General features: G+C 46.9%; 1 protein-coding gene across 1 annotated transcript in view; it reads right to left on the bottom strand.

Annotated features, from left to right (window-relative positions):
* Positions 1-7,021: 7,021 nt before the first annotated feature.
* OTUD7A (OTU deubiquitinase 7A) overlaps positions 7,022-27,196 on the bottom strand; it is a 378,372-nt gene continuing 358,197 nt past the window's right edge. Inside the window, exons 12-14 of the mRNA XM_072737039.1 lie at positions 11,385-11,499; positions 11,187-11,271; positions 7,022-8,811 (exon numbers count right to left, since the gene is read on the bottom strand). Coding sequence (XP_072593140.1) covers positions 7,342-8,811; positions 11,187-11,271; positions 11,385-11,499 — 1,670 coding nt within the window. The 3' untranslated portion in view covers positions 7,022-7,341. The remainder of the gene's footprint in view (positions 8,812-11,186; positions 11,272-11,384; positions 11,500-27,196) is intronic.

Here is a 27,196-nt window from a genome sequence, read left to right as displayed (position 1 = left end):
AAAGAAAGGTTTGAGTGGATCAAGGGGGGCAGCCCTGGGAAAGCCTGTGTTCTGAGTACTGGCAGGAGTGTGCCCCCCACAGCTTGTTAGGGCAGCAGTGAAAGGGACGCTGTTTATTTGCCAATTTAAGCAAAGAGACACACTCATGTGACTCGCTTACTGACTGCTGGGCAGGCGCAGAGGGAGTGTTATGAAGGGGACCTCACATCCCCATCATGAGGGACCCTAAAATATGCACCCAGAGAAATGACAACAAAAACCACAGAAGGGAGTTAAAGAGAAGGACAAAGCCTTTTAGCCTGGCTACAGTAGGACAAAGGTTCTATACGAAGCTTGTAACAGTATTTTGCCAACAACTCTTAGTGGAAAACACATTTGGCCAAAGGACCTAGAAGTAAACACCAAGGTTAGGTAGTTGTGAAAATCATCCTGCAGGGGTGGGCAGTTGAGAGGAGGAACCCTCCTTCCCCTGCTGGCAGGTGAGGTCACCTGACTGCATTTGAGGGCCTCCTGCTCTGGGGGGTGCCAGGGCTAAGGAGGCATGTGTTGTTTGGCTCTGTGGTGTCAAGGCTCCATCCCTCCAGCATACACCCACCAGTGATGGAGGGGGAGACTCAGAGAGACCTTGTTCTCTGCCCCTGCTGCTTCTAGCTGTCTGTCCAGTTATCCATGCCTGCCCCCTGTCATTCTGCATGCAAGCTCCTCTTCCTCTGTAGGCCTGCTTTTGGTGACATGAGAGTGGGTCCTTTTAGTGGTCAGACTGACTCCCTTCCCTGGGCTGGCTCATCTGTTGCCACCTGAGTTTATTATAGGAAGGAATGCTTGTCTTCCTGGAGACAACTGTGGAGAAACAGTGTCCCAAGGGCTGATTATAAGGACACCCTAGAATGGTCCAGGCCCACAGCGACAACATGAAGGTCCATCACAGTGTGCCTGACTGTGAAAGGTGCCCTGTGGGGAAAAAGGCCCCTGCTGCAGCTTATTCTAGAGAGCTTTCTGTTAGCAGTGGAGTCTCCTATCTTCGGGGGGGGGGGGGGGCGGCCATGAAGAAACCTGCTGCAGTCAGGTTGATGTGCTCACTGTCATATCTGGCGTCATTGACTGCAGGCTGGAGAAACAGCCATGCTGCTTTATCAGCTATAATTTTCCCCACTTCAGGACCATAGTGGACTACGCATTTGATAAAGGTTGAAACTGGTATTATTAAGCTTAATAGCTATCAAATAACTGATTTCTTCAACAAATATTTATCCAGTGTCTCATATGTGTCAGGCACTCTTGCAGGCAGCAGGAATACAGCAGTGAGCAAAACATACAAAAATTCCTGCCCACGTGGAGCTTACATTCTATGGGCGTTAGAGGAAGGACATAAAGTGAATGAATGCATAATTTACGTGTGCAGCACACAAATGCCAATAAACACACAAACAATGCACGGGGAGGTGGCAGAAGGGTGAGATGGGCTGTCCGTTTAATTAAGTCAGGGAAGACTGCTTGAGAGTGACATTGGAGCAAACACTGGCAGGGAGGGAAGGGTGAGGCAGGTGGTTTGGGGGAAGAACATTCCAGGTTTAAGGAGGGACAGCATATGCAAAGGCCCCGAGGCAGGCCCATGTTGCTGGGGCAGAGCAGTTAACAAAATGGAGAAGATCAAAAAAAAAAAAAAAAAAAAAAAAAAAACAGGTAAGGAAACCAAGAAACAGAAAGGGTTTAGAAAATGACACAAGATCATATAGGTAAGTAGTATGTGAATTGGGACTTACGACTTCGACTGACAGGTCTGATTCTGGAGCCCTAACTCTTAGTCATAATGTTAAAGACAGCAGCTCCTAAATACATTCTACTTCACATCTTTACATAAAAGTATTAAATGTACTGTTTCTTTTCTATGACCATCATGTCTAAGACTGACAAAATTGTATTTTATGCATTGTTTTATAAGAACTTACTAAATGAATAAGTTACAGTGAATTGGTGCTAATAACTCAAAATTATAAATTATTTAGGAGTTTTAATGAAATGAAACACAAATTTCCTCATCAAGGAGATCCTTAAATACCTAAACTCCTCAAAATAGAACTAACTCTATTGCTTTGGTAACAAATAAAATGCAGTTAAAATTTATAGGGTATTTTTAGTATATCTTAAATATATTTATATTTCAAAATAAATCATCTCTTTGAGTGTTCAAAAAAAAAAAAAACAAGATGGAGAAGATCAGAAAAGTACTGGAGTGGGAGTGGTCTTTGTAAGGACTTGGCTATTTCATTGAAAGTCATCCTCCACTGTTTGTAGATACTGTCAAACAGCTGGTTTTACTAACTTGTTCTTGTTAAATTAAAGGATTGCTTTGGTCTTGAGCAGATTTCAACAAATTACTTTGCAGAATGAATAGAAACAGTAGCATCACTAGGAGTGTTTGGTGAGAATGGCTTCTGTGCTGTCCCTGGGGTTAGGTATTAAGTCAGCCCACCTGAGTAAAGCATATTCATACTGCAGAGCCTGCATATACCGGTTATTTTGGAGGGTACATGCAGGCATCTCCCTTTCTCTTCTCTACTGGATGTGGAGTGGGGAAGGCGAAGACGACTGTTTTTGGGGCATGACGCTGACTACATAACCCCTAACAAGCCACTTCCAACACTGCTTGGGGCAGAAGTGCATGTCTTCCAAAGGGTTGCACCCTGGAAGTGCTCCAAGCAGCAGGGCAGGGGGCTCCTCGGGGTGAGTGGGGGGGAGGCTCACCATCATGCATGCCCTGCTGGTCTCTCTAGGATCAACTATGCTGGACCCACCCCCGTGACGACAGGCAGCACCATCAGAGACATGCTCTGTGCCAGCAGAACCACGATTACAGAGTCACGATGTGGGGAACGGAGGTAGGGGGTTAGGGTTGGGGAATGGCTGTGGATGAAAGAATGGCATTGAGCATCCCCTTTCTGCCCTGAAGACGCACACCAAAAAAATGGGCAGTGTGGGTAGAAAATACCCACTGAACATAAAGTTCAGGACTGAATGGGGGAGGTGGTGCCCAGGGGTCTTCAGAGAGCCACCACTTTTAAGGCTTTTTGGGAGAGGGTAACTTCTCTCTGATGCCAGGAGTGCCAGCCACCTTTGGGTCTTTCCACAGTGTGTCTGCCCTCAGGTGACAGCAGAACCAGACTCTAGCCAGAACAGAGGCCACCTCAGCAACCCATGGTGTGATGCCACAGTGGCTAAAGTCCGACAAGGCAGGGCCAGGGACATGCATTTTCATCTTATTTATTAGAAGCATTGAAAGAAAGAAAAGGAAAACAAAAAACTCTGGGGGAACTTATTTTGGAAAGTCCATACCAGGATGAGGAGAAAAAAAAATCATGTCATAAAGAAAGAAATCCCAAACGTGCAACAGGTGCCTTCAGCTTTTACTCCAGGTCTTGTAAGTAAAACATGAAAGACTCACAGAAATGGAACTTAACACACACATGGGTTTGGCAAAGCCTTTTTTTCCCTCGCACAGATTTCCCACCACTGATAAGTGCAGCCCCCTTTTATTCCTTAACTAATGTGAAATATATTTTGATAGGTTAAGTTTATTTTTACAAAGAGTGGTTTGTAAAATAAGCTTGTGGATGCTAAGCGAGGGGGTGAGAACCATGTGCACAAGGCAAAGTGGGTTGTGGGGGGGGCGTGTAGAGAAACTTTTTATCTTAAGTAGCCAACTTCCTGATGGTAAGATCTAATAAATCATTTTGGAAAATATTAAATTTTTAAAGTAACAGATACAAGCTTTTCAGAACTCCACTTGAGCCACTGGGTGGGAACAGGTAAGAAAAAGTCTACAGTAACTTGGTGAATGTAAAGTCTTCATTTAAGAGGCAAGGTGCAGTACCAAAATCCATGGACAGAAAGAAAAAAAAATCAAGCTTCCAATAAAAAAAGAAAAGGTATTTATATATTCCCACTTTCAGAGGGGATGTGAACAAATAGCAAAAAGTACTTGAACCCAAGAGCCCACAGTGTGGAGCCCCTTCCCACCTGCAGTTGCCCTTCCAAGAGGACCCTGTGAGAATATAAGGGCAAAATATTGCTCTGTGGCATATTCTGAAAAGAATATAAAAATAATTTCTATGGTACAGTTTAAATTTGTAAAATTTCTACGTGACATAGCATAAAATCTACAAACAGAATACACTTAAAAACACCTTCCTTTGACAATATATTAAAAAAAATATATCCAGGTATCACATGTGCAGAAAATGTGAATTAAATTACTGAAACAACCTCCTTCTGGAAATGTGCTGTCACTTAGAGACATCTGACCTTCCTGGAAAGGGGTATTTGGACAGACCAGACAAGGTCACTCACAAGCAGGGTGTGCAATGCACTCTGAGGATGTGTGCTCAGGCGGGGCTCTCTCAGCCTTTCTAGAATTGGGACTGGCTTTCTTCATTTTCTCCAGTACCTATAATCCACTTAACCTTCCCCTGGTCCACAAGGGCCCCCAAGTCACAGAAGGATATTAGAGGACCTATTGGCCCACATGTAAACAACACAGCAGTTTCTAATAGTTACTGTTCAGCCTGATAAACTAATTTGGTTTGAAAGAACTCTGGCCAGGGATCAGGTCTAAAGGGCTCTTTTGAACAACATGGAACATTCCTGGTATACCGGACTAGTAGGTTTAATATAGTAGTGAGTTCTCTCACTGTTTCAATACTGTGTAGAGGGAGGGATCCAGATTTTTCACAAAAGGAAACAGCTATTTGTAAATAATTTGGACAAGCACTCCAGGCGCCCTGGCATGCCAAGCCACCTTGTGACCACATGAAGTTGGGGGCCTTCCGCACGGCTGGACCACGGTGGCCAGTAGCTGGATCTCAGGCTCTTATTCATGGCACACCTATCAGATGGGGTGAAGGAGGGGACTCTGAAATTCAAGGAGATAGAATATGTCATCCTTTTTTTTTTTTTTTTTTTTAACAATACCTATGGATTACACTGGCTGGTTTGGAAGGTTTTCTCCGGTATTACAATGAACCATGTTTATTCTCAGCTTGCCCCCGCTTCCCCCCCCCCCCCCCGCCCAAACTTTTTTTTTTTTAAACCTGGCATGAGAAGATAAAATGTTTGCATAGCCAGTTTTGGAGATTACTGGTTGGCTATTTTAATATTAAAAAATTTAAAAACAAACATAAATTGACTTTATGCCTTCTTGTGCACATGAGTTTGGTTTCTGAATGCAAAATCAAACATTTTCAAGGTTGGCTGTCTCAATCCTCTAAGAGTGAGGGGTGAGAGCTATAGCCAGTGTCTACATGTGATGCAATACTTCCTGTGACATCACAGTTTTGGATGGCAATGCAGTTGCTCAGCATAACACAAAGAATCAGTCCAAAAAGCTGCCACAAACCCTCTCGATGAGAGATTTTTAAAAAACGTTTTTTCTGAGTAACAAAAGAAACCCCAGTAATATGAGTGGAATACATTGGATGTTAGTAATTACTACACATTGAAAGTATGTTCGGCATGAAAGGTAAAACTTCCAAAAGATTTCTTAAAGATTCTATTTAATAAATAATTTTAAGGAACCACTTATGCAAATCTTGAATAAATTACTGAAAACTCCACGTGCTGTGGAATAATTAAAAACAAAAAGGAATTGCTCACAGGAGATACTCAAATTACTGTAATTCTTCAAACAAGTGAAAAAAAATACCCTTTTTTTTGTTTTTTAATTTTTTTTCTTTTTTTTTCTTTTTTTGCTGCTCTTTATGTCATAGGGAAAAGCATCCTTTCTGGAGAAGGAGAAGCTGGGTCCAATGAAGATATGGTCTACCTCCTGCATTTTCTGAGGATACACCCACAGCAAAGCTGGGCGCTATTGGAAGCTATTCTAAGGCTCTCGCAGGTTTTAAAGCATTCTTTCGCTAGTGAGGATTTTACCCATCTTATCCGTATTTCTTGGAGACACGATCTCTCTTTAGTGAGGCAGATTTAACTGCTCAGTGTCCTTGGCCAAGAACGGTATTCTTCAGAGGTAATCTTAGAAGGAAGAGGCTGCATATTGCTGCTCAAAACAGGGTAGCTAAGGACACATTTTTATTTTCCTCGAGAAATGTAGGAGGCACCAAAAAAAGGGATCGCTCAGAGATGGGGCTGCCCCTTCAACGTGTTATGGAGCCACGGGCAGGGTGACCCTGCCCTGCAGAAGGGACCCCAATGGGAGTGGCGCCCCTTTACCTGGCTGAACCCAGACAGATGCAGGTGAAGGTGGGGATGGGCTTCCTTCCGGGCTTCCCTCAGCCCCTTCCCTTTGGAAAGAGATGCAGGTCGGATTTGAAAGCAGCCTAGTGGGGGTGGGGGAGCCTTACACAGCGACCAAAGGGTCAGTTCCTCGCCTCTCTCTGGGGCACCGCTGACCACTTCCTAGGGGCCCTCGGGCGATAGTTCACTGCAGAAGTGTTTTCAAAGGAGAAACGTGAGCGGGCGGTCATCTTTGCTTATACCTAGGCATTTCCAGATAGAGTTCGGAACCATGTGTTTTGGACTCAAGTTGTCTTTGGAAAGCTCCTGTCACCGGGGCTGCCCGTCCCGGGAGGGATCACTGCACCCCAGCCGCCGCGCCCCCGCGAGGTAGGTGGTCCAGTGCCCGTCCTGGACGCCTGCGGCCGTGATGGCAGTGTGAATGTTGCTCGAGCCGGGGTGGGGGTGGGGTGGGGTGGGGTGGGGTGCGCGGGAGGAGGTTCTGTGTAAGAGACGGAGCTGCGTGTCACTAACGGGCGCACCCCCCCGCGACCCCCGGGACGCGTCAGCGGGCGCACAGCGCCTCCGGTCCTGCAGGAACCCGGCAGGGGAAGCAGGTGCGAGCCCGCAGCGCAGGAGCCGCCGCCGCAGGCCCCGGGCTGCGAGTTTGCTGCCAACCCCCGGGTGGTACCGACCGCACTCGAGTGGCCGCTGGGTTAGGGGAGCGGGGCGGGGCGGGGCGAGGAGAAAAAGAAAAACCAAAAAGGAAACAGGAAAAAAAATGTGAAACACTCCCTTCTAAAAACAAAGGGCTGCAAATTTCTTTATTTCTCTTATTGAGGAACAAAAATACTCTTGCAATGGCTATTGAGTTTCCACAGGTACGAGGCAGATGCTAGCTAGCACACCCACTTCCGACAGTATGACTTGTTTCCTATCCGTCTACTACCTGAGTGGCGTCAGTGTAGGTTCAGGCACCATGAGGGACGTTTGACCAAACACGTACACGGCGCTGACCGAGGGGTCGCCGGCCTTCCGGTTGACCAGGGCACGTAAAAAAGACACCGACAGAATGGAAAAGGAATCCTTGATGGTAAACGCCGGCGCGCGCCGCCCTCAGGGCCGGGCCCCGCGCGACTCGCGCCGCCGCCGCAGCTCCTCGCGGTAGCAGTAGGAGCAGTAGTGCTCGGTCTCGGCGCGCCCGTAGAACGCGCAGTTCTCGCGCAGGCAGCGCCGCTGCGCCGGCCCCGGGCCGCCGCGGCCGCACTCACCGTTCGAGCGCGCGGCCGGGGCGTGGGCGTGGGCGTGGGCGTCGGCGTCCGCGAACTCCAGGGCGTCGCGCGCCGCGCCGAAGCCGTTGCTGTAGGTCTGCGACTTGTGCTCGGCGGCGCCGGCCGCCCCCGCCGCCCCCGCCGCCCCCGGCAGGGCGCCGGGCCCCGCGCGCGCCAGCGACTCCACCGTGTTGACCGTGCGCAGGGCGGCGGCGCGCGCGGGGCTGTAGCTCTGCGACGACAGCGAGCGGTTCTGCTGCGGGTACGTGGCGCACGGCCGCAGCGCGCCCACCGCCGGCGCGCACGCCTCGTCCCGCGCGCCCGCCGCCTGCACGTGGATGACGCTCTGGCGCGCCGGCGCCGGCGGGCTGCGGCCCGGGAGCGGTCCGCCGGCCCCCGCGCGCCGCGCGCCCCCGCCGGGGCCCGGGGAGGCCGCGCCGCCCGCCGCCGCCCGCGCCGCCCGCGCGCCCGCCGCCGGCCCGGGGCTCGGGCGCTCCTTGAGCTTGAGCACCAGCTGCGTGGGCGGCCCGGCCGGCGGCCCGGGAGACGCGCGCTCGGGGCCCGGCGCGCCCTCGGCCTCCGGTCTGCGCGGCGGCCGCTTGGCCGTGGCGGCGGCGGCGGCGGCGGCGGCGGCGGCGGCGTCGCGGCGCCGCTGCTCCTGCTCGGCGCTGAAGCGCTCCTGCGCGCTGGTCAGGTAGTAGCCGATCATCTCCTCGTGGAACTGGTGCCGGTGGCTGGTGAGCAGCAGGCCGGCGAAGATGAACTTGCGCTCGCCCTGCATGGCGGCGCGCAGGATGTTGAGGCTCAGCTTCACGTCCGTGCTGTACTTCCAGGCGTCGCCCCGCGGCCCGCCGCCCTTGTCGGCCGGCGACGCCCAGGCTGCCTTGTCCGTGGGCGACGGCGTGGTCTTCTCCGACGGCGACGTGCTCGCCGACGCCCCCGACTCCTCCTTGCTCCCCTTGCGCGACTTGGCCTTCTTCTCCTTGCCGCGCTCGGGCGCGTCGCCGTTCTTGCCGTTGGCCGAGTTAGCGCGGCCCATCTTGCCGTGCACCAGGCCGCCCAGGCCGCCCATGTTTTTCTTTAGCTTGATGCCCAGCGTCTTGCTGAAGCTGCCCAGCTTGTTGGCCACGGAGTCCGCGCGGGTCTTGTCCTTCTCCTTGCGCTGCTTCTCCTTGTCCTTGTCCTTGCCGTTCTTGCCATTATTGCTGTTGGAATTGCTGCACACCGAGTCCCGGTCCGAGTCCAGGGAGTCGGCCAGAGACTGCACGTCCTCCCCCACGGAGGCTGTTGGGGATTCCGGCTGAGCCAGAGGGGCCTGTGGGGAGGAGGAGAAGGGGGGGGGGGGTGGAGGGAAGGTGGTTAGAGGTCCGATGTCCCCACGTGGGGCCTGGCTGACAAAGGCAGACCACCCCAGCACCCAGGCTGCTCCCAGTGAGGCTCCTCACTGCCCCAGTCCAGGGAGCCTTTGTGGGTAGCTCGGGTTACTTACTGGTGTCCTGGAGCCCCGAGGTGGGGCTCTTGGGCAGGGTGCAGGTATCCGCCCGGCCCTGAGCCCCAGAGCCTCTGGATGGTTTAGAATTACCGTGCCCAGGCTCTGCCCTTTTCAGCCCTGGCTAGGCAGGTCTGCGACTTGACACTGGTCCAGCCTGGCCTTCCTTGATAGAGCGAGGCACCTTCTGGTAAGCGTGACACTTTGCCTGCATCTTCAGGTGTCTCTCCTACAAAGGTGTCTCAGCTATTCATTTCCAGGCAGGGGGTTGACATCTTGCCCTCACCCTGGGACAAATAGGCCCTTAGTTTCAGGGATGACCGTTTAGTAATAGGGGTTCCTTTCTCAGGTTGGCAATGTGGAGTGTTAAACTGAGGATCCTGAGCCGGGACTTGGGCTTAGTAGGAAAGATGTTACCATTCCCAGAAAGGTCTCTGGAGGGCCTGAGGAGGGAGCCTCTCTGTGAACACCTTGGACGAGGCCCACTGTCTGCCAGTAAGGAGAGTGAGGCCAGTGTGGGCACCTGGTCAGGACCATGGGGTAGGCAGAGAGCCTGAGAAAGGAGATGGGTAGAACCTGCTGCTGCCCTGTGGAGGTTCCTTCTTGAGGGAAGAGAGAGAATTCAGACAGCTTCATTGGAGATCAGGAACCTCTTGCTAGAAGCTGAGTGGCAAGAACTGGTGCTCACCCCTAGATAGGCTTTTCTTGACCTCTAGGGGAAGAGCCTGGGAGAAAGCCCCATTGTTCTGTCCTTTTATTTTTGTTTCCTCCCTTGCCAAGCAGATCCAGGAGAGGGGTCCCAGAGACCTCCTGCAGCCAAGTCCCCAGAAGCAAGCAGGAACCATCCTCACCACCTCCCAGTCTGAAATGCCTTCCTTCCTCCTCCCACCCTGCCCTGAGTCTGGAAGAAAATAGAGGTTTCAAAATGGTTTTTGTTAGTGACACAGAAAGGGGTTAGGCCCAGGAAAGGGGGGTGTGCTTGGTGCTGGGAGTGCCCATCCGTGGGAGCCCGGTGAGTAAGGAGCCCTGGCTCAAATGCCCTCTGGCTGGAAGGGTCATTGCCAGGCCTTGATTCTGACATGGGGGCCACCCTGGCTTGGCACTGTTCATTGCAGTGCAGAGCTGTGTCCCAGCCCCAGAGCCTCCTGATTGTAGATGGAAAGCTGCTGACTTCACACCATATGTGTGTACCAGGAAAGAACACCCCCAGCAACACTGGCATCATCCAGGCAGTTGACAGGTCACTGTGGAGGTGAAGAGGCAGGACTCTGGAGCCCAGGCTGCCACCAGCTGTCCCTCGTGCCCTCAGTAAAATGGGATATCAGTACCTGCCTCCAGGAGCTCTATGAAGATTAAATATAGGTAAAGGCTGATGTATGAAAACATCCTAAGCAGTGCCTGGCAGAGCCTGGCTACTACTCACTCGGTGTCAGTACCACCCTACTGCTTCCTCCTATCACTCCTTTAATACTGCTTATGAGCCCTGCCTCAGGGCCAAGTATAATGATGTCTAAGGAGGGCCTTTTTTTTAAAAAAACAAAACACAAACAAAACAACACAAATCCCTCATCAGATACTTAAAGTGAATCCTTAGCATCTGGAAGCAGAGACAGAACAGACTCTTCCTGGTGGAGGGGCCACGTGGTGGCGGGCAGCTCCTCTTCTCACTGCCCTCCCAGAGGAGGGAGGAGGAGGAGAGAGGGAGGGGGCGCTGAGGAATTGCGTTCCCGGTTCCCTGACTTTTCCAAGGACCCACACACAGTTTATAATTAATTCTGCTTGGCTGCAGCACATCGTGTTCCGATCTCGGCAGAGATAGTTTTGTGTTGTGACTTGCCTACGGTTTGTTTTCTGAGTGGGTGTGTTTATTCCTCTCCTTCTGGAGAAAATAGTGGGACCAAGCCCCTCTCCCCCCAAAACCCCCACCCCCACAACCATCCCCACATGGAGTGCGAGCCTCCGTACAGGCACTCAGGCACGCGTGCACACATGCCCCAGGTAAACCCGAGCCACTTGTCGCCCGGGCCAGGCCGGGCGGACAGGGGTGGGGGTGGGGGCGGGGGGGTCCCGGGGTGGGGGGTCCCGGTGGGGGAGCCCAGCCCTGGGCCAGCGTTTGGCAGATGCGCCCCCCGCCGCGCCAGCGGCGAGTGAGCGGTCAGGGCCCCACCCGCTGGTCGGGGCCAGGCGCACGCCGGGCTCACCCGGGTCTCGGAGGGGATCCGGATCCACGTCACATTCATGTAGCTGTGCAGAAGGTTCAGCTTGGCTTCAAGAGACAGTATCAGGCTGGTGGGAGAAGAAGACTGAGTGAGAGGCGCCCCGCGGGCCCGCGCTCCCCGGCTGTCCCCGGAGGAGCCCTGGCGGGGGCTGGGGCAGGGCAGGGACGGGGAGGGGCTCACTGGGCCAGCCGGGCGTTATCGTTGTCGTCTTTGCCCCATTCCCAGTCCTTCCCGGGGTCCACCGCAAAGTGCAGGGGCAGCAGCTTGTGCTCCGAGTCCGTCAGGGGGATCACGGCTGCAACAGAAGAGAGAGACGCGCTGCCAGGCGGCCCGGGCGGGCGAGGGCGCGGCCGCAGCAGCCCCCGGGAGGCCCGGAGCGGGTTCCAAGCCCAGGTGTCTCCTTAATCAAGGAAACGGAGTGGGGACGAACCCGGACCGTCTGTGCCAGCAGGAGCGTTAAGACCACAGGTGTCAAAACCGCTGCTGACAGTTTAAACTCCGTCCTATTTCTTGTGGACTTTGAAGAGCAGTTGGACTCCTCATGTGGACTCTGCTAACGATTTGGGTCTGCTAGAAGACAGGTGGGCGGTTGGGCAGCAGACAAACCCCGAAAACCAAAGACCTACTGCCGCTTCTCTCCTTTCTGAGGAAGGACCCAAGCCGGGCCCCTGGTCACCCCCCAGCGCACACATCAGGCAGGTAAGGGCTGCCCGCCAGTCGGCTCATTTGTGAATTCGTTCAGATAATTCTTTAGCACTTCGAGGCGGCCGGGGTGTGTGTGTGGGGGGATGGGGGGGTTAGCTCCGGGAGCTCCCAGGTAACAACCACCACCACAGTCTCCTAACGCCAGGGCGTGATAAGCGGCCTGAAAAGTAAACAGCAGGCTGCGGGGAGCCAGGGCCGCCTCCCCAAGGCGCGTACCCCGAGGACGTACCCCGTACCCCGTAGGCGGAGACCGCGAGGGGAGGCTGGCCCTCACTCGGGGATTCATTCATCACACTCCCTCCCACGGAGGGGGGGGGGGGGTCTCGGCCCATTTCAGAAAGGCCTGGGCGGAGTAGGGCGTCCACAGGGTTTTTCTGCATCTGCTGGAAGCTTCTGAGCTCTTGTGGGACCCAGTGTTGAGCGAGAGCAAGGGAATAGCTTGCTGCTCCTCTGGGTTTGCCCTACCTCCGCCTCCTCACTGCTCCACCTCTCCTCCCCCCGCCCCCACCCTCCGGTGGCCGTGAGCCTGGTGTCATTTACCATGATTCATGGTAAGGGTGTCACGGCAAGAACAAAAAGGCAAATAAGTAAATAAAAATCTACGACTGAATACCACCAATAGTTGACTTAATAAAAAACTGCAAACGCTGACTCACTGCTGCCCTCCAGTGTTGCTAAAGAGAAAATGTGAGCACAAATAATTCTCCACTCCCATATAAAGGAAACACTGCGTTGCTGGAGGATTTTCTGTTTCAAGTCTCTGGGGACTGGCAGTACTGTGCTCCAGTTTGCTCCAGTTTGGTTGGTCAAGGGCGGCTTGGTCGGCCCCAGCTCAGGCCACTGGGTTCTGCCCTGACATGGCCATGACAGGCTGCCCCTCCCAGGGCAGAGCTGCAGGGCAGTCACACTGAGAGGCCTGCACGGCTGGTTCAGGACCTGTCTCCCTTGAGCGGTGCCCAGGAGCCTGTCCCACAGTTCCACGACTCAACACAAAGGTGAGAGAGAGTTGGCTTGGCTTCCCATCCACTGGGAAGGGGTGGGGATGGCAGTAGATCCCTCTGTAGATACTTGCTAGGGCAGCACAGCTCCCTGGAGTGCTTGATAAAGGCCCTGATTCCAGGACTGCATGCCCATGACCAAACCAGAGTGCCCAGGAAAAGGAGCCAAGGACTATATTATAATTAAGCATCCTCCGTAGTTTTTAAAATCATGGAAATTTTGGAAAATATTGTCCTAGAGCAATAATCTGTTTGAAGTAGTTACTGCAGGTACAACTTGGGCAATTTGGGTCCAGCATCCACTCCCTTCCCAGGGAAGCAGTGCTACTGGGGGGCGTCTGCCCAGCCACTACTACATTTCCCAGCCCCCAGCACTTAAGAGGGAACAGGTGCCTAGTTGCACCCATGGCATGAGAGCAGAAGCATTGTGGGAAGTGCTGGGGAATGTGGTCAGCCATGGGTGTCCTTCTCCCCACAGCCCTCCCCATCCTCCTGTATGCTGAAAATGGTGGTGCTCTAAGACAGCATGGGTGAGCTCCTGACTCCCCCACTTGGAGATCTGCTCACCAATCAGGAACACCTGTTTTAGACTTTTTTTTTTTTGGCATCACACTTCTCTCACTATGATTTTGGTTTATTTGTTTCAGATAAACCAACTAAAATAGTACAGATCCACATGCCCCTCAGCCTCAACACCCTACCACTGGGCTCCTGGAAATTTTTATCCTCAATGGCCAGACCAGAACTGATTCCCTGGGCTGCCCCCTGTTGAGCATAAGGCTGAACTCACCTGAAGGTGCTAGAGCCTGATGACCTTTATAGCTGCACAGGCCAGGAAGGCCTTGAAAACAGGCCCTCCCTGCAAGCATTAGCTAAGGTTTGGATGCCCCTGCCTCCCACTTTACATATTGACTTTTCCCAACTGGAAACCTGGCCTCACCCAGCCAGATATGTAGTGATGTGGTGACTTGCCCTCTGGTGGCAATATCAGGAACAGCAAATGCTTTTCAAAATAAGCCAGCAAATACTTTTTTTAGGATCTCCTATCTTTTAACCTAGAAACACAGACACATTCCCAAAACCAGCCTGGATGTGTTTTCAGTACTTATTTTCCAAAAGTTAATGGACACTTCTGGTTTCTGTTTCGGGGAGAGCATGGTGCTATCATTACAACAACAAGCTAGACAAACTGCAGATTCACAACTTTCCTTAAACCCATTAGAGAACAGAGGTCACAGGGCAAGCAGCCAGGTCCAAATCTAAGGACAGATGGGCACGTACAAGGAGAAATGGACATGATTTTCACTGAGGCAAACTTAGTTGGACTGCTATAAAAAGAATTCAGCTAAAATTGTTAATAAATTGGTAAAGGAAGAACGTAGTTTAGTGAAAGAATATTTAGAACCCTGGGGGCTACAGATATAAGGGAAATTCAAATGTACTTGTAGACCTCTTCCCATGGGATCCAACCTGGTGCTCACAAAAAGATTGGCAAGAATTCTGAGAAAGTATCCTTCATAGATCTTTCTCCCCATCTATCCTAAAGAACAAAAGCTTAAGTTGCAAAAGCAGGGCAACAAACACTGTTGACCTTAGGGCATTGGGGTCTTTCCCCAGTAAAGCTTGGGGTGGGAGGAGGAAATAAAAACAAAATCCCCCTTTTTTTTTCCCTGGGGAAGGGACAGGAACATGTGCTGAGCCCAAAATACAGCTGGAGGAGGTCACTTCTTTTCCAAGATCTGGAGACACAGTACCTTCCTAAAACAGAAGCTTAATTAGAATAACAAAAACATCACCCTTCAGGCTCCCATTGCCACACCCAGGCTAACAAGCTGCAAGTAATAGCAGTTTAGTACTAGAAGAGGGACAGGAGTTTGAAGAGAGGGTGCAGCAGACAGTGAGAAAAACTTTCTGGCAAAACACAAGATATCACCAGTGAACTCTGAAGGCCAAGTGCACTAAGGGTAACCAAAGCAGCAATGAAACCAAAACCTGCTTCAAGTCTTGTCTAGACTGGTCCAAACCCCATGCTAAAGACCTAGCAAAAGGTAAGGCATGCTTAGTTCTGGCTTTCGACAGAAAACTGCTAGCATAAGAAAAGATAAGAAAAACAACAAACAAACCAACATGTTGGTAAGAGATAAAGCATTTGAAGAACAAGACAAGTGGAAATGCTAGAAATGAAAAAAACACAGTAAGAGAGATGAAGAATGCCTTTGAGCGGCTGATCAGTACACTTTACACAGCTGAGAAGAGAATCTGTGAACATCAAGATAAGTCAACAGAAATTATCTAAATTGAAATGCACAGAGAAAAAGAGTTGGTGGAGGTCTACAGAACAGAACACACAAGAGCTATGGGGTAATACTAGACAGCCTAACATCTGTGTAAGTGGAATCCCTGAAGGAAAAGAGAGCACAAGACAAAGGATATTTAAAGAAATAATGGCAGACAAGCTTTACACTGTGAATGACAAATTCCAGCATAGATCTAAGAAGTTAGGAAAAAAAAAAAACCAAGCAGGAAAACAATACGCCACTACCACCACCACCAAAAATATCCCCATATTTAGCATATTTAAACATATGAAAAACCAAAGACAAAATCTTAAAAGCAACAAGAGGAAAAAGACACATTGCATACAGAGAAACAAAGGTGAGAAATTTAGCAGACTTTTCATGACAAAAGAGGTAAGCCAGAAGACAATGGAGTGACATCTTTAAAGTGCTGAAATAAAAAAACCCTGCTAATTCTATATCCAGAAAGAAATCTCTGAAAGATGGAGACATTCTTTCTCAAACAAAAGTGAAAAAAATTAATTGCCTACAGAACTGTACTAGGAAAAAATATGTATATGTATATGTATATGTATACGTATATGTATATGTACTGCACTGGACAATATTAAAGGAAATTGGAAATGTTTACAGGGAAGTAATATGCTGCCAGTAGAAACTTGGATTTATATAACAAAATGAAAAGCAATAGAAATGTAATAAATGAATATGGAAATAAAACTCATTTTTCTTCCTTTTAATAGTTCTAAGAGAAAGTAAGGTAAAGAGAGCAGCAGTGTATTATGTATTTATAGCATATGTAAAAGTAAAATGCTTGACAGTAATGGTACAAAGGATGGGAGGAAGTGGTTGCAAATAAACTCATAAGATCCTTATACAACACGTGAAGTAGAATATTTCTTGAATAGAATATTTAATATAGAATCTAATTAATTAAAGATATTTATTGTAAACTCTAGGGAAATCCCTAATAATGAACAATGGAGGCATAATAAATCAATAGTGGAGACAAAATGGAGCCATTAAGCAACTCATTTAACGCAAAATTCACTTATCCAACCATATGATTAATACCACAAGAGGTAAATGGTCAAAAAATACCAATTAAAAAGCAAAATTGTCAGAATGGATGGGAAAAGCAATACTCCATTCTAGTGACTACAAGAAACTCATTTTAAATATAAAGACACAGATAGTTTAAATGATATTCACTAATTATAAAAAAGCTAGAGTGACTATGTTAATGTCTGATGAGGTAGACTCCAGAACCAGGATTGTTACCAAAGATGTAGAGGTACATTACATAATGATATAGTCTCAACTCTCCAAGAAAACATCACAGTCCTACAGGTGTGCATGCTCTTAATGACAGAACTTCAGAGTACTAAAAGCAAATACTAACAAAAATGAAAGGAGAAACTGACAAATCTATTATGGTTGGAGACTTCATCATTTTTTTCCTTAGTAATTGATATCACAAGTAGACAGAATATCAGCAAGGATGCAGAAGACCTGAACACCATCAGAGAACTTGAATGAATTGACATTTATAGATTGCAACAAGAGCAGGATGCATTATTTTCAAAAGTATATGAAATATTCACCAAGATAGAATATATTCTTAGCCCACCTTAGCAAATTTGAAAGAATAGAAATCATGGAAAGTTTGTTCTCAGACGACTACTAAATAAAACTATAAACATGTAACAGAAGATATTTGGAGAGACTCTCCAACTATTTGGAACTTAAACAACGTGCTTCTAAATAATCCATGGGCCAAAGAGGAAGTCTCAAGGGAAGTTAAGAAAAAATAGTTTGAACACAATGAAATGGAAATACAATTTATCAAAATTTGTGTGATGTAACTAATCAGTACTTAGGGGGAATTTATGGCAGCAAAATACTTATATTAGATAAGAAGCAATGTTCTAAATTTATAATATAAATTTCTGCTTTACAAAGCTAAAAAAATAGCAAATTAAACTCAAAGTTGTGCAGGAGGGAAATAAAGATCAGAGCAGAAATCAATGAAACCAAAAAGAGGTAGAGTAGACAAATTAGTGGAGTCAAAAGCTGTTTCTTGGAAAAGATGCATAAAGAACAATAGATTATCCAAATTCATATTTTAAGAAGTTAGGATAGATGGTAGGTAAATGGCTTTTAAATAATCTTAGGCTGTTGATATTCTTGTTAGCCAATACACGTTTACCATATCTTAAGACCACATTTTAGAATGTTGGACTTTTCATTGTTAGATGATTGTAGATTTATTTATTATGTATTTATTTATTTATTTATTTTTGATGATTGTAGATTTATTTATTTATTTATTTTTTATTTTTATAAATTTATTTTTTATTGGTGTTCAGTTTGCCAACATATAGAATAACACCCAGTGCTCATCCTGTCAAGTGCCCACCTCAGTGCCCGTCACCCAGTCACCCCCACCCCCCGCCCACCTTCCCTAGTTCATTTCCCAGAGTTAGGAGTCTTCATGTTCTGTCTCCCTTTCTGATATTTCCCACTCATTTTTTCTCCTTTCCCCTTTATTCCCTTTCACTATTTTTTATATTCCCCAAATGAATGAGGCCATATAATGTTTGTCCTTCTCCAATTGACTTATTTCACTCAGCATAATACCCTCCAGTTCCATCCGCGTCAAAGCAAATGGCAGGTATTTGTTGTTTCTAATGGCTGAGTAATATTCCATTGTAGACATAAACCACATCTTCTTTATCCATTCAGATGATTGTAGATTTAAATGCAGTTGTAAGATATAGTTCAGAGAGATCCTGTGTATCCCTCTCCCAGGTGCCCTCAATGCTAACATCTTGCATAACTGGAGTAAAATATCACAGCCAGGATACAGACTTGGTACACTCCATTGAGTGTATTCAGATTGCATAAATTTTCCATGCATTTATCTGTGTGTGTGTATGTGTATTTGGTTCCATGGAATTTTATCATATGTGTAGATTTGTATAATCCTCTCAAGATATAGAATGGTTGCATCACTACAAGAGCCCCTTGTGCTCCTCTTTTATAAACATACCCACTTCCTTTGAGCACTTCATTCCTGTCCCTAATCCCTGTCCACCACTGTGATAGGTGATTTTATATGTCACCTTGACTGGGATAAGGAGATGCCTAGATAGCTAGTAAAACATATTTAGGGTATTTCTATAGGAGATTAGGATGTGAATTGGTAGACTGAGAAAAGAAGATCGTCTTCATCAGTGTGAACAGACATCATCCAAACCATTCAGAACTCGGATAGAACAAAAAAGTAGAGGAAGGAGGAAATTTGCTTTTTTCTTGAGCTGGAATATCCAGCTTCTCTTGCCCTTGGACAGTGCTGCTACTGGTTCTCAGTCTTTCAGACTTGAATAGGAAATTTTACCATTGGCCCCCACTTCTTGGGCCTTTGAACTCAGAACTGAATTATACCACTGGCTTTCCTGGTTCTCCGGCTTGCAGATGGTAAGACTTCTTGGCCTCCAGAATTGTTGAGTCAATTTCTAAAATAAATCTCTTCTTACATAAATCTGTATATATCTTCCTGATTCTGTTTCGCTGGTGATCCATGGCTAACAGAATCACTCATCTGTTCTCCATCTCTATAGTTTGGCCATTTCAAGGATGCTACATAACTGGAATCATATAGTATGTAATCTTTTGTGGTTGACTTTTTTATTCACCATAATTCCAAGATCCACCAACTCATTGCATGCATCATATTCATTTCTCTGTACTGCTGAGCAGGATTCCACGGTATGGATATTTATTTATTTTTTTATTTAAAGATTTTATTTATTTATTCATGAGAGACACAGTAAGAGAGGCAGAGACATAGGCAGAAGGAGGAGAAGCAGACTCCATGCAAGGAGGCCGATGTGGGACTTGAATCTGGGACTCCAGGATCATGCCCTGAGCCGAAGGCAGATGCTCAACCACTGAGCCACCCAGGCATCCCCCATAATTTCTTTAACCATTCACTCAGGAAAGACATTTGGGTTGTTTTCAGTTTGGGGCTATAGCAAAGAAAGTCACTACAAAGATTTGTGTATATGCTTTTGTGCAGACATACATTTTTATTTCTTTGGGATAAATACCTAAGAGTATAATTTCTTGGTCATATGGTAAGTGATTCAAAGTCTCATAAGAAACTGTCAAATTATTTTCTAGAATTTTACATCCCTACTAGCAATGTATGAGAGATCTGGTAGCTCCATGTCCTCTCCGGCATTTGATATTATCACTTTTTAAAATTTCAGCCATTCTGATAGGTATGCAGTGATGGCTCATTGTGGTTCTAAGGTTGAATATCTTTCAATGTGCTTATTTGCCATCTGTATCTCTTTTTTGGTGACATGTCTGTTCATGGCTTTTTCCCATTTTTAGATTTGGATTTTTTTTTTTTTACTGTTGAATATTGATAGCTCACTGTGTATTTTAGATACAAATCCTTTGTTGACATGTGCTTTTAAAATATTTTCTCCCAGTCTATAGCTTGTCTTTTCATCTTCTTAATAGTTGTGTTTTTGTTTTGTTTTCTTGCAGAACAGAGGTCCAATTCATACATTTTTCTTTTTCTTGGATCATGCTTTTGTGTTATGGCTAAGAGCTCTTTGCCTAGCCCTGGGTCTGCGTATTTTCTTTGAGGTTTTATAGTTGTACATTTTACATTTATTCTGTGATTCATTTTGAGCTAATTTTTGAATTATTATGATTTAGGTTCAGGTTCATATTTTTTGGCTACAGTTCATTTGCTTTGTCATCATTTGTGGAAAAGACTCTTCATCCTCCATTGAATTGGCTTGGTTCCTTTGTCAAAAATCAGCTGAGCTTATTTGTGTGGGGGCTATTTCTGGGTTCTATATCCTATGCTGTTGATCTGTGTGTCTAACCCTCAGTCAATACTATGTTAGGAGCTCTCAATTCATTACTTACAATTCTTGCAACAGTTAAAGGATTCTTGTTCCAATTTTCCAGAAGAGGAAATGAAGGCTCTGGTACATAAATAACTTGCCCAAGCCAAAGTTAAAGCTGTGATTTAAATGTTGGCCTGCCTTACTCTACAATGTACATTCTTCTTTTCTTCTATTTTTCTACAATTCTAAATAATATTAGAAAACCTCCCCACTGGGAAAGGGCTATTCCCAATGCCCCACCCATGGTCTGCAGTGCCTCATACCTACCCTTAGTTCAACTTACCTTCCAAGAATCCATTTGATTTTCATAAAAAGCACAACTTGCCTTTATGGATACTTAATGTGCCAAGTACCTGAACTGTATAATGACAACAGCACACTGCCTTTCTCTGAATTACCTAAAGTTAGTATATTGGGAACATCTAATTTTATTCATTCTTTATTCATTCAACATTGATTAAATGTCTCTCAGGTGTCTTGATGCCAGAGACACAAAGATGAATAAGACATCATGTCTGGCTTTAAGATGTCTAGGATCTGGCTGATGAAGAACAGGGAGCCTTCAAAAAGCAATCTTTCTTGTCCCCTTTCTCTCCTTGCTCCCATCTTCTACCATCGCTGTAGCTCTGCTCTCTGTCTGAGAACAGTCTGTGGTTAGCCTGATGTAGTGTCCCTGGGTGGGCAAGGACTTTGCATCCTTGTGCCTCTGGGAAAAATCAGACTCACTTTATTAGGATTTGCTTCATGAAACCTTGATGTGCAAAGCAATGATAGTCCTTTACCTCAGACTACTACATGGAAAGCGGATAGTTCCTGGTGGATGAGCCACCCATAGTCTCACACTCCAAACTGCCCACTGTTTTCTGATGGGGCAAAGGTTTCTTTTCTACAGAACTTTTCCCCAGAAAGATGTCCCCCAAGGAAACTCTCTTAGAGGACTTCAGGTTATCAGGAAACTGTCCATTTCCTCTGGTCATATGCGGTACTACCAAGGACTCTCTAATCCTGGGGAGCAGGCTGCCCCTGAGGTTGTCTGTTCAGGCCCATGGTGGATGGTGCTGCATCACTGTGAGCATACCATGCTGTGCCTGTCCCCTCCAGTTTAGCCACACTGCTGTTGTCATTATACAGCTCAGGTACTTGGCACATTAAGTATCCATAAAGGCAAGTTGTGCTTTTTATGAAAATCAAATGGATTCTTGGAAGGTAAGTTGAACTAAGGGTAGGTATGAGGCACTGGCGGACCATGGGTGGGGCATTGGGAATAGCCCTTTCCCAGTGGGGAGGGTTTCTCTCACTAATATTATTTAGAATTGTAGGATATAGTGATGATACAAAGCAGAATCACTTTGAGTTTTATTATTGTTTTAAAATTCTCTCTAGACAGTGCCCCTCCTTACTGTATACCCTGGGCCTGGATACTCCACTGATCCATCCCGAACACCACTGTGTGAAAGAGACAGCCAAAGAAGACAGGATATAATCATCGTAAAAGCCCAGGAGAGTTTACACTTTGCATGGGCTTTGCTCCATTTGAAAGAAGTTCAAAGTGGAACTGGTAGTAGGCACATTAGAGGTATGACTCCTGCAAAAACAAACAACACTAGGTAGAATCTAGATGGTAACACCAAAAAGGTGTCTGCTGCTTACTGTGCACATTCTACATGGAATTGATTCATGTGATCCCAATGATCTGTGGAGCCAGCTTGCAGAAGAAGAAACGGAGGCCCAGAGGCACTAAGTGTCCTATCCTGTCATCCAGGTAGTAAGTTACCAAGTCAGGATTTTAACTCAGGCCACTGGATTTCAGAGTCCCTGTCCTTCACCCCTGAGCATGCAACTGAGGAATAAAGGTACATTTGTGCTTTCAGTTAAAATGGTTAGGCATGTATGCAACATTTATAAATATATATATGTACACACATATAAACTTACACACATACATACTGACTTTTCTACTTACTGAGTGCTTCTATCTGACATGCATGTTTACAATTTTGTGAATAATTTCAGCTGGGTCAGTGTATCTCTGAAGCCCATCTACCAAATCCAGTGTAAAAACCTGTGAGCTGTTACAGAAAGGAGCCCCGGACTTTAGTTCACCTTGCAGCCCTATTGGGTGGGTCAAGAGAGGGAACAGGATTGGGGAATGACCTTTGTCCCACATTCACTAAACCTCAGGGTTTTGTGAAAGTGAAATGAGATAATGTATGGTGTGGGGGGGGGGGCGGTTGAGAAAAGGCAAAATGAAAAGCAAAGTCTGATAAGTCCCCCATCTAAGAGGTATCTTGCTATGGTGGAGGACTCTGAAAATGTCTTGGGAGAGGCAGAAATTTTTGAGGGTCATGGGGGAGTGCAGCAGTCACTGCTGGCTGCCCACCCTTTGTCCTCACTAGCAGACCCCACCTTCTGGGCATGTCAGGATGGGTCAGTATGGCTCTAAGGCATCCACAGTTGACTTATTTGGTCTTGTCTGTGACTTCTGAGACAAAGTGTGGAGCAAAATCTCCTCAATGATATGTAAGAGGAAGTTAGCTGGACGATTCCTGGTTAAAAGCAACACAAAGGAGGGCCAGGGTTTTTCTGACCTCTTCATGTTTTTATGTGAATGTATAGCGCTTGGAGCCACAACAATCATCTGACCAATGAGGGACAATTATGGGACAAAAGGCAATAAGCCAAGAACAATGGACACAGAAAAAGCTCAGCTCTTTGATGAGTGTCGGATCTCAAGTCAATCAACTGCTGGTCATTAGATTTCTCATTACATAAGATTATAAACCTCTTTATTTTTTATGTCATTGTGAGTGTTTTCTCTTACTTGCAGCCCAAATCCTCCTGAGATGGAATCCGGTTCCTATGAAGTGGCACTGTGAATGAAGGAGGGACATGGGGAGTGAGAATCCCACTGCATGGGGACACAAAGTCTTTGCCTCTCTGAAGTAGGTCCAAAATGCATAGGTGAACAGTCACCTATTGTTTCTGTGGACACAGAGCCCTGCCAGCCAAGGTTTTAATGCTAGGAACATAAAACAAACACATAAAACAATCATAAAATGATTGTATGTGTTGGCTATTGCTTGTTGCTTTCTGGTCATGAGTTACAAGATGAGCTCAGGCTAAAGGTGTTGGAAAGCAGAGGATGAGTGGGTGATATGGGCTGGCTTCTGCCTAGGGGGCCTGGGGTCTTTCCTGTGCCACTCCCTTTAGGGATAAAAGGGGCTGCGTCAGATGGTGGGTGATATCCTGCACTCAAGGCAGATGCCAGTCCACTGAAGATGGGAGATGGGCTGGGTACCAGGTTCACAGGGTACCAAGCTCACAGGGTAGCAAGTTCACAGGTGGTAAACACAAATTCTCCGGCTTAACATTTATATGTAGATATGATCTTTGGCTTGGTTAGTAGTCTATGGAATAAACTTGCTATAGACTGAATGTGTCCTCCCAAATTCATATATTGGAACCTAACTCCTAATGCGATGGTATCTGCAGAAAGGGCCTTTGGGAGGTGATTCGGTCATGAGGATGGAGGCCTCATGACTGAGATCAGTGCTTTGTAAGAAGAGACACAAGAAAGAGTTTGCTTTCTGCCTGTCTGTTTCTCTCTGCCATGTGGGTACAAGAGAAGGCAGCCATCTGCAATCTAGAAAGAGGTTCTTTATCTGACATGGTTTCTATTAGCACCTTGCTCTTGGACTTCCAGTATCAGAATTGTGAGAGATAGGAGAGGTGGGGCAAGATGGTGGAAGAGTAGGGTCCCCAAGTCACCTGTCCCCACCAACTTAGCTAGATAACTTTCAAATCATCATGAAAACCTACAAGTTTGGACTGAGATTTAAAGAGAGAACATTTGGAATGCTACAGTGAGAAGAGTTCACGCTTCTATTAAGGTAGGAAGACAGAAAAAAATAAATTAATAAAAAAGCATCCAAGGGGGAGGGCCCCCCACCTCAAGGAGCCGGGCTAAGGCCGGGCGGTGTGAGAGCTCCCAGGACAGGAAAGCCCAGTCCCGGAGAAGCAGGAACTTTACCAATCTCTTACTTGCAGCCCAAATCCTCCTGAGATGGAATCCGGTTCCTATGAAGTGGCACTGTGAATGAAGGAGGGACATGGGGAGTGAGAATCCCACTGCATGGGGACACAAAGTCTTTGCCTCTCTGAAGTAGGTCCAAAATGCATAGGTGAACAGTCACCTATTGTTTCTGTGGACACAGAGCCCTGCCAGCCAAGGTTTTAATGCTAGGAACATAAAACAAACACATAAAACAATCATAAAATGATTGTTTACCAATGATTTTTTACCAATCTCTTACTTTCCGGATGGAAAGGTGCTGGCAGGGAACTCGGGCAGGATCCCAGGAAGGGCAGTGATGCCCTCAGGCTCCCGGGGTCACTAACAGGAACTGTGCCTGCGCCCTGGTGGAGAGCACGCCACACACTGTGGGCCGAGCTCCCTAAAGGGCTGGAGGGCGCGCCCGGCGGGGCCCTGGGAGCAACTCCCTCAGGCGGCGGCTCCACGTGAGGAGGCTGCGCGGCCCCGGGAGTGTCACTCCAGCCGTGGCGCAGACCCTGGAGCCCAAGGCGCTGGTGGACACAGCCCAGGATCCAGCTGTGATCTGCACAGGTGGAGGCCAGGAGGACACAGGACAGCAAGGACGCTCCTGCTGCCAGGCGCCTCCGAGCTGTGCAGATCAGTGCCCCCGCCCCTTGAGCGTCCAGGCCCCTGCGGACGGGGAGCTGTGGAGTTACGGCTGGAACTGACTCCAGGGCTGGATAACTGGCCACAGCCCCTGTTGTTGTTTCTCCTGGTGTCACCTTGTTCCTGGCACTGAGCAGGGCCACCAGGGAGCAGGGGCTTCACAGGATAAATAGCTCCCACTGAACCCTGCACCTGGCAGGGCGTGGGGCAGCTCCCCCAGGTGCACACACCTGAGAATTAGCACAGCAGGCCGCTTCCCCAGAAGACCAGCTGGAAGGGCAGAGGAGAGCAAGTTCTTGACCAAGTAGCGCTGGAAAGTTCTAGGGGAAGTCTAGGGACTTACAGTATATAGAATCAGAGGATACCCCTCCTTGTTTTTTGTTTGTTCCCACCCTTTTTTTTTTCTCTTTTTCCTTCCATTTTCCAGTACAACTTGTTTTTAGCCACTCTGCACTGAGATAAATGACTAGAAGGAAGAACTCACCACAAAAGAAAGAATCAGAAACAGTCCTCTCTCCCACAGAGTTACAGAATTTGGATTACAATTCGATGTCAGAAAGCCAATTCAGAAGCACAATTATAAAGCTACTGGTGGCTCTATAAAAAAGCATAAAGGATTCAAGAGACTTCATGACTGCAGAATTTAGATCTAATCAGGCTGAAATTAAAAATCAATTAAATAAGATGTAATGGAGGTCCTAACGACGAGGGTTAACAAGGTAGAAGAACAAGTGAGTAACATAGAAGACAAGTTGATGGCAAGGAAGGAAGCTGAGGAAAAAAGAGAAAAACAATGAAAAGATCACGAGGAAAGGTTAAGAGAAATAAATGACAGCCTCAGAAGGAAAAAATCTATGTTTAATTGGGATTTCTAAAAAAAAAAAAAAAAATTGGGGTTCCTGAGGGTGTCGAAAGGGACAGAGGACCAGAAAGTGTATTTGAACAAATCATAGCTGAGAACTTCCCTAACTTGGGAAGGGAATCAGGCATTCAGATCCAGGAGATAGAGAGATCCCCCCTAAAATCAATAAAAACCATTCAACACCCCAACATTTAATAGTGAAACTTGCAAATTCCAAAGATAAAGAGAAGATCCTTAAAGCAGCAAGAGACAAGAGATCCCTAACCTTTATGGGGAGAAGTATTGGGTTAACAGCAGACCTCTCCACAGAGACCTGGCAGGCCAGAGAGGGCTGGCAGGAGATATTCAGGGTCCTAAATGAGAAGAACCTGCAGCCAAGAATACTTTATCCAGCAAGGCTCTCACTCAGAATAGAAGGAGATATAAAGAGCTTCCAAGATAGGCAGGAACTGAAAGAATATGTGACCACCAAACCAACTCTGCAAGAAATATTAAAGGGCACTCTGTAAAAGAAAGAGGAAGTCCAAGGAAACAATCCACAAAAACAGAGATTGAATAGGTATTATGATGACACTAAACTCATATCTTTCAATAGTAAATGAACGTGAATGGGCTTAATGATTCCATCAAAAGGCACAGGGTTTCAGACTGGATAGAAAGCAAGACCCATCTATTTGCTGTCTACAAGAAACTCATTTGAGACCTAAGGACACCTACAGCCTGAAAATAAAAGGTTGAAGAACCATTTACCATTCAAATGGTCCTCAAAAGAAAGCAGGGGTAGCCATCCTTATATCAGATAAATTAAAGTTTATCCCAAAGACTGTAGTGAGAGATGAAGAGGGACACTATATCATACTTAAAGAATCTATCCAACAAGAGGACCTAACAATCATGGATATTTATGCCCCGAATGTGGGAGCTGCCAAATATATCAATCAATTAATAACCAAAGTTAAGACATACTTAGATAACAATACACTTATACCTGGAGACTTGAACATGGCGCTTTCTGCAATTGATAGATCTTCTAAGCACAACATCTCCAAAGAAACAAGAGCTTTAAATGATACACTGAACCAGATAGATTTCACAGATATTTACAGAACTTTACATCCAAATGCAACTGAATACACATTCTTCTCAAGCGCACATGGAACTTTCTCCAGAATAGACCACATACTGGGTCACAAAGCAGGTCTTAATCAATACCAAAAGATTGGGATTGTCCCCTGCATATTTTCAGACCATAATGCTTTGAAACTAGAACTAAATCACAAGAAGAAGTTTGGAAGGATTTCAAACACATGGAGGTTAAGGACCATCCAGCTAAAAGATGAAAGGGTCAACCAGGAAATTAGAGAAGAATTAAAAAGATTCATGGAAACTAATGAGAATGAAGATACAACTGTTCAAAATCTTTGGGATACAGCAAAAGCAGTCCTGAGGGGGAAATACATATTAATACAAGCATCCATCCAAAAACTGGAAAGAACTCAA

The sequence above is a fragment of the Vulpes vulpes genome, chromosome 14 (assembly GCF_048418805.1).
Source record: "Vulpes vulpes isolate BD-2025 chromosome 14, VulVul3, whole genome shotgun sequence".
Lineage (NCBI taxonomy): Eukaryota > Metazoa > Chordata > Mammalia > Carnivora > Canidae > Vulpes > Vulpes vulpes.
The sequence above is the reverse complement of the archived record's forward strand: the minus strand, read 5'-3'. Positions and strand labels throughout refer to the sequence as shown.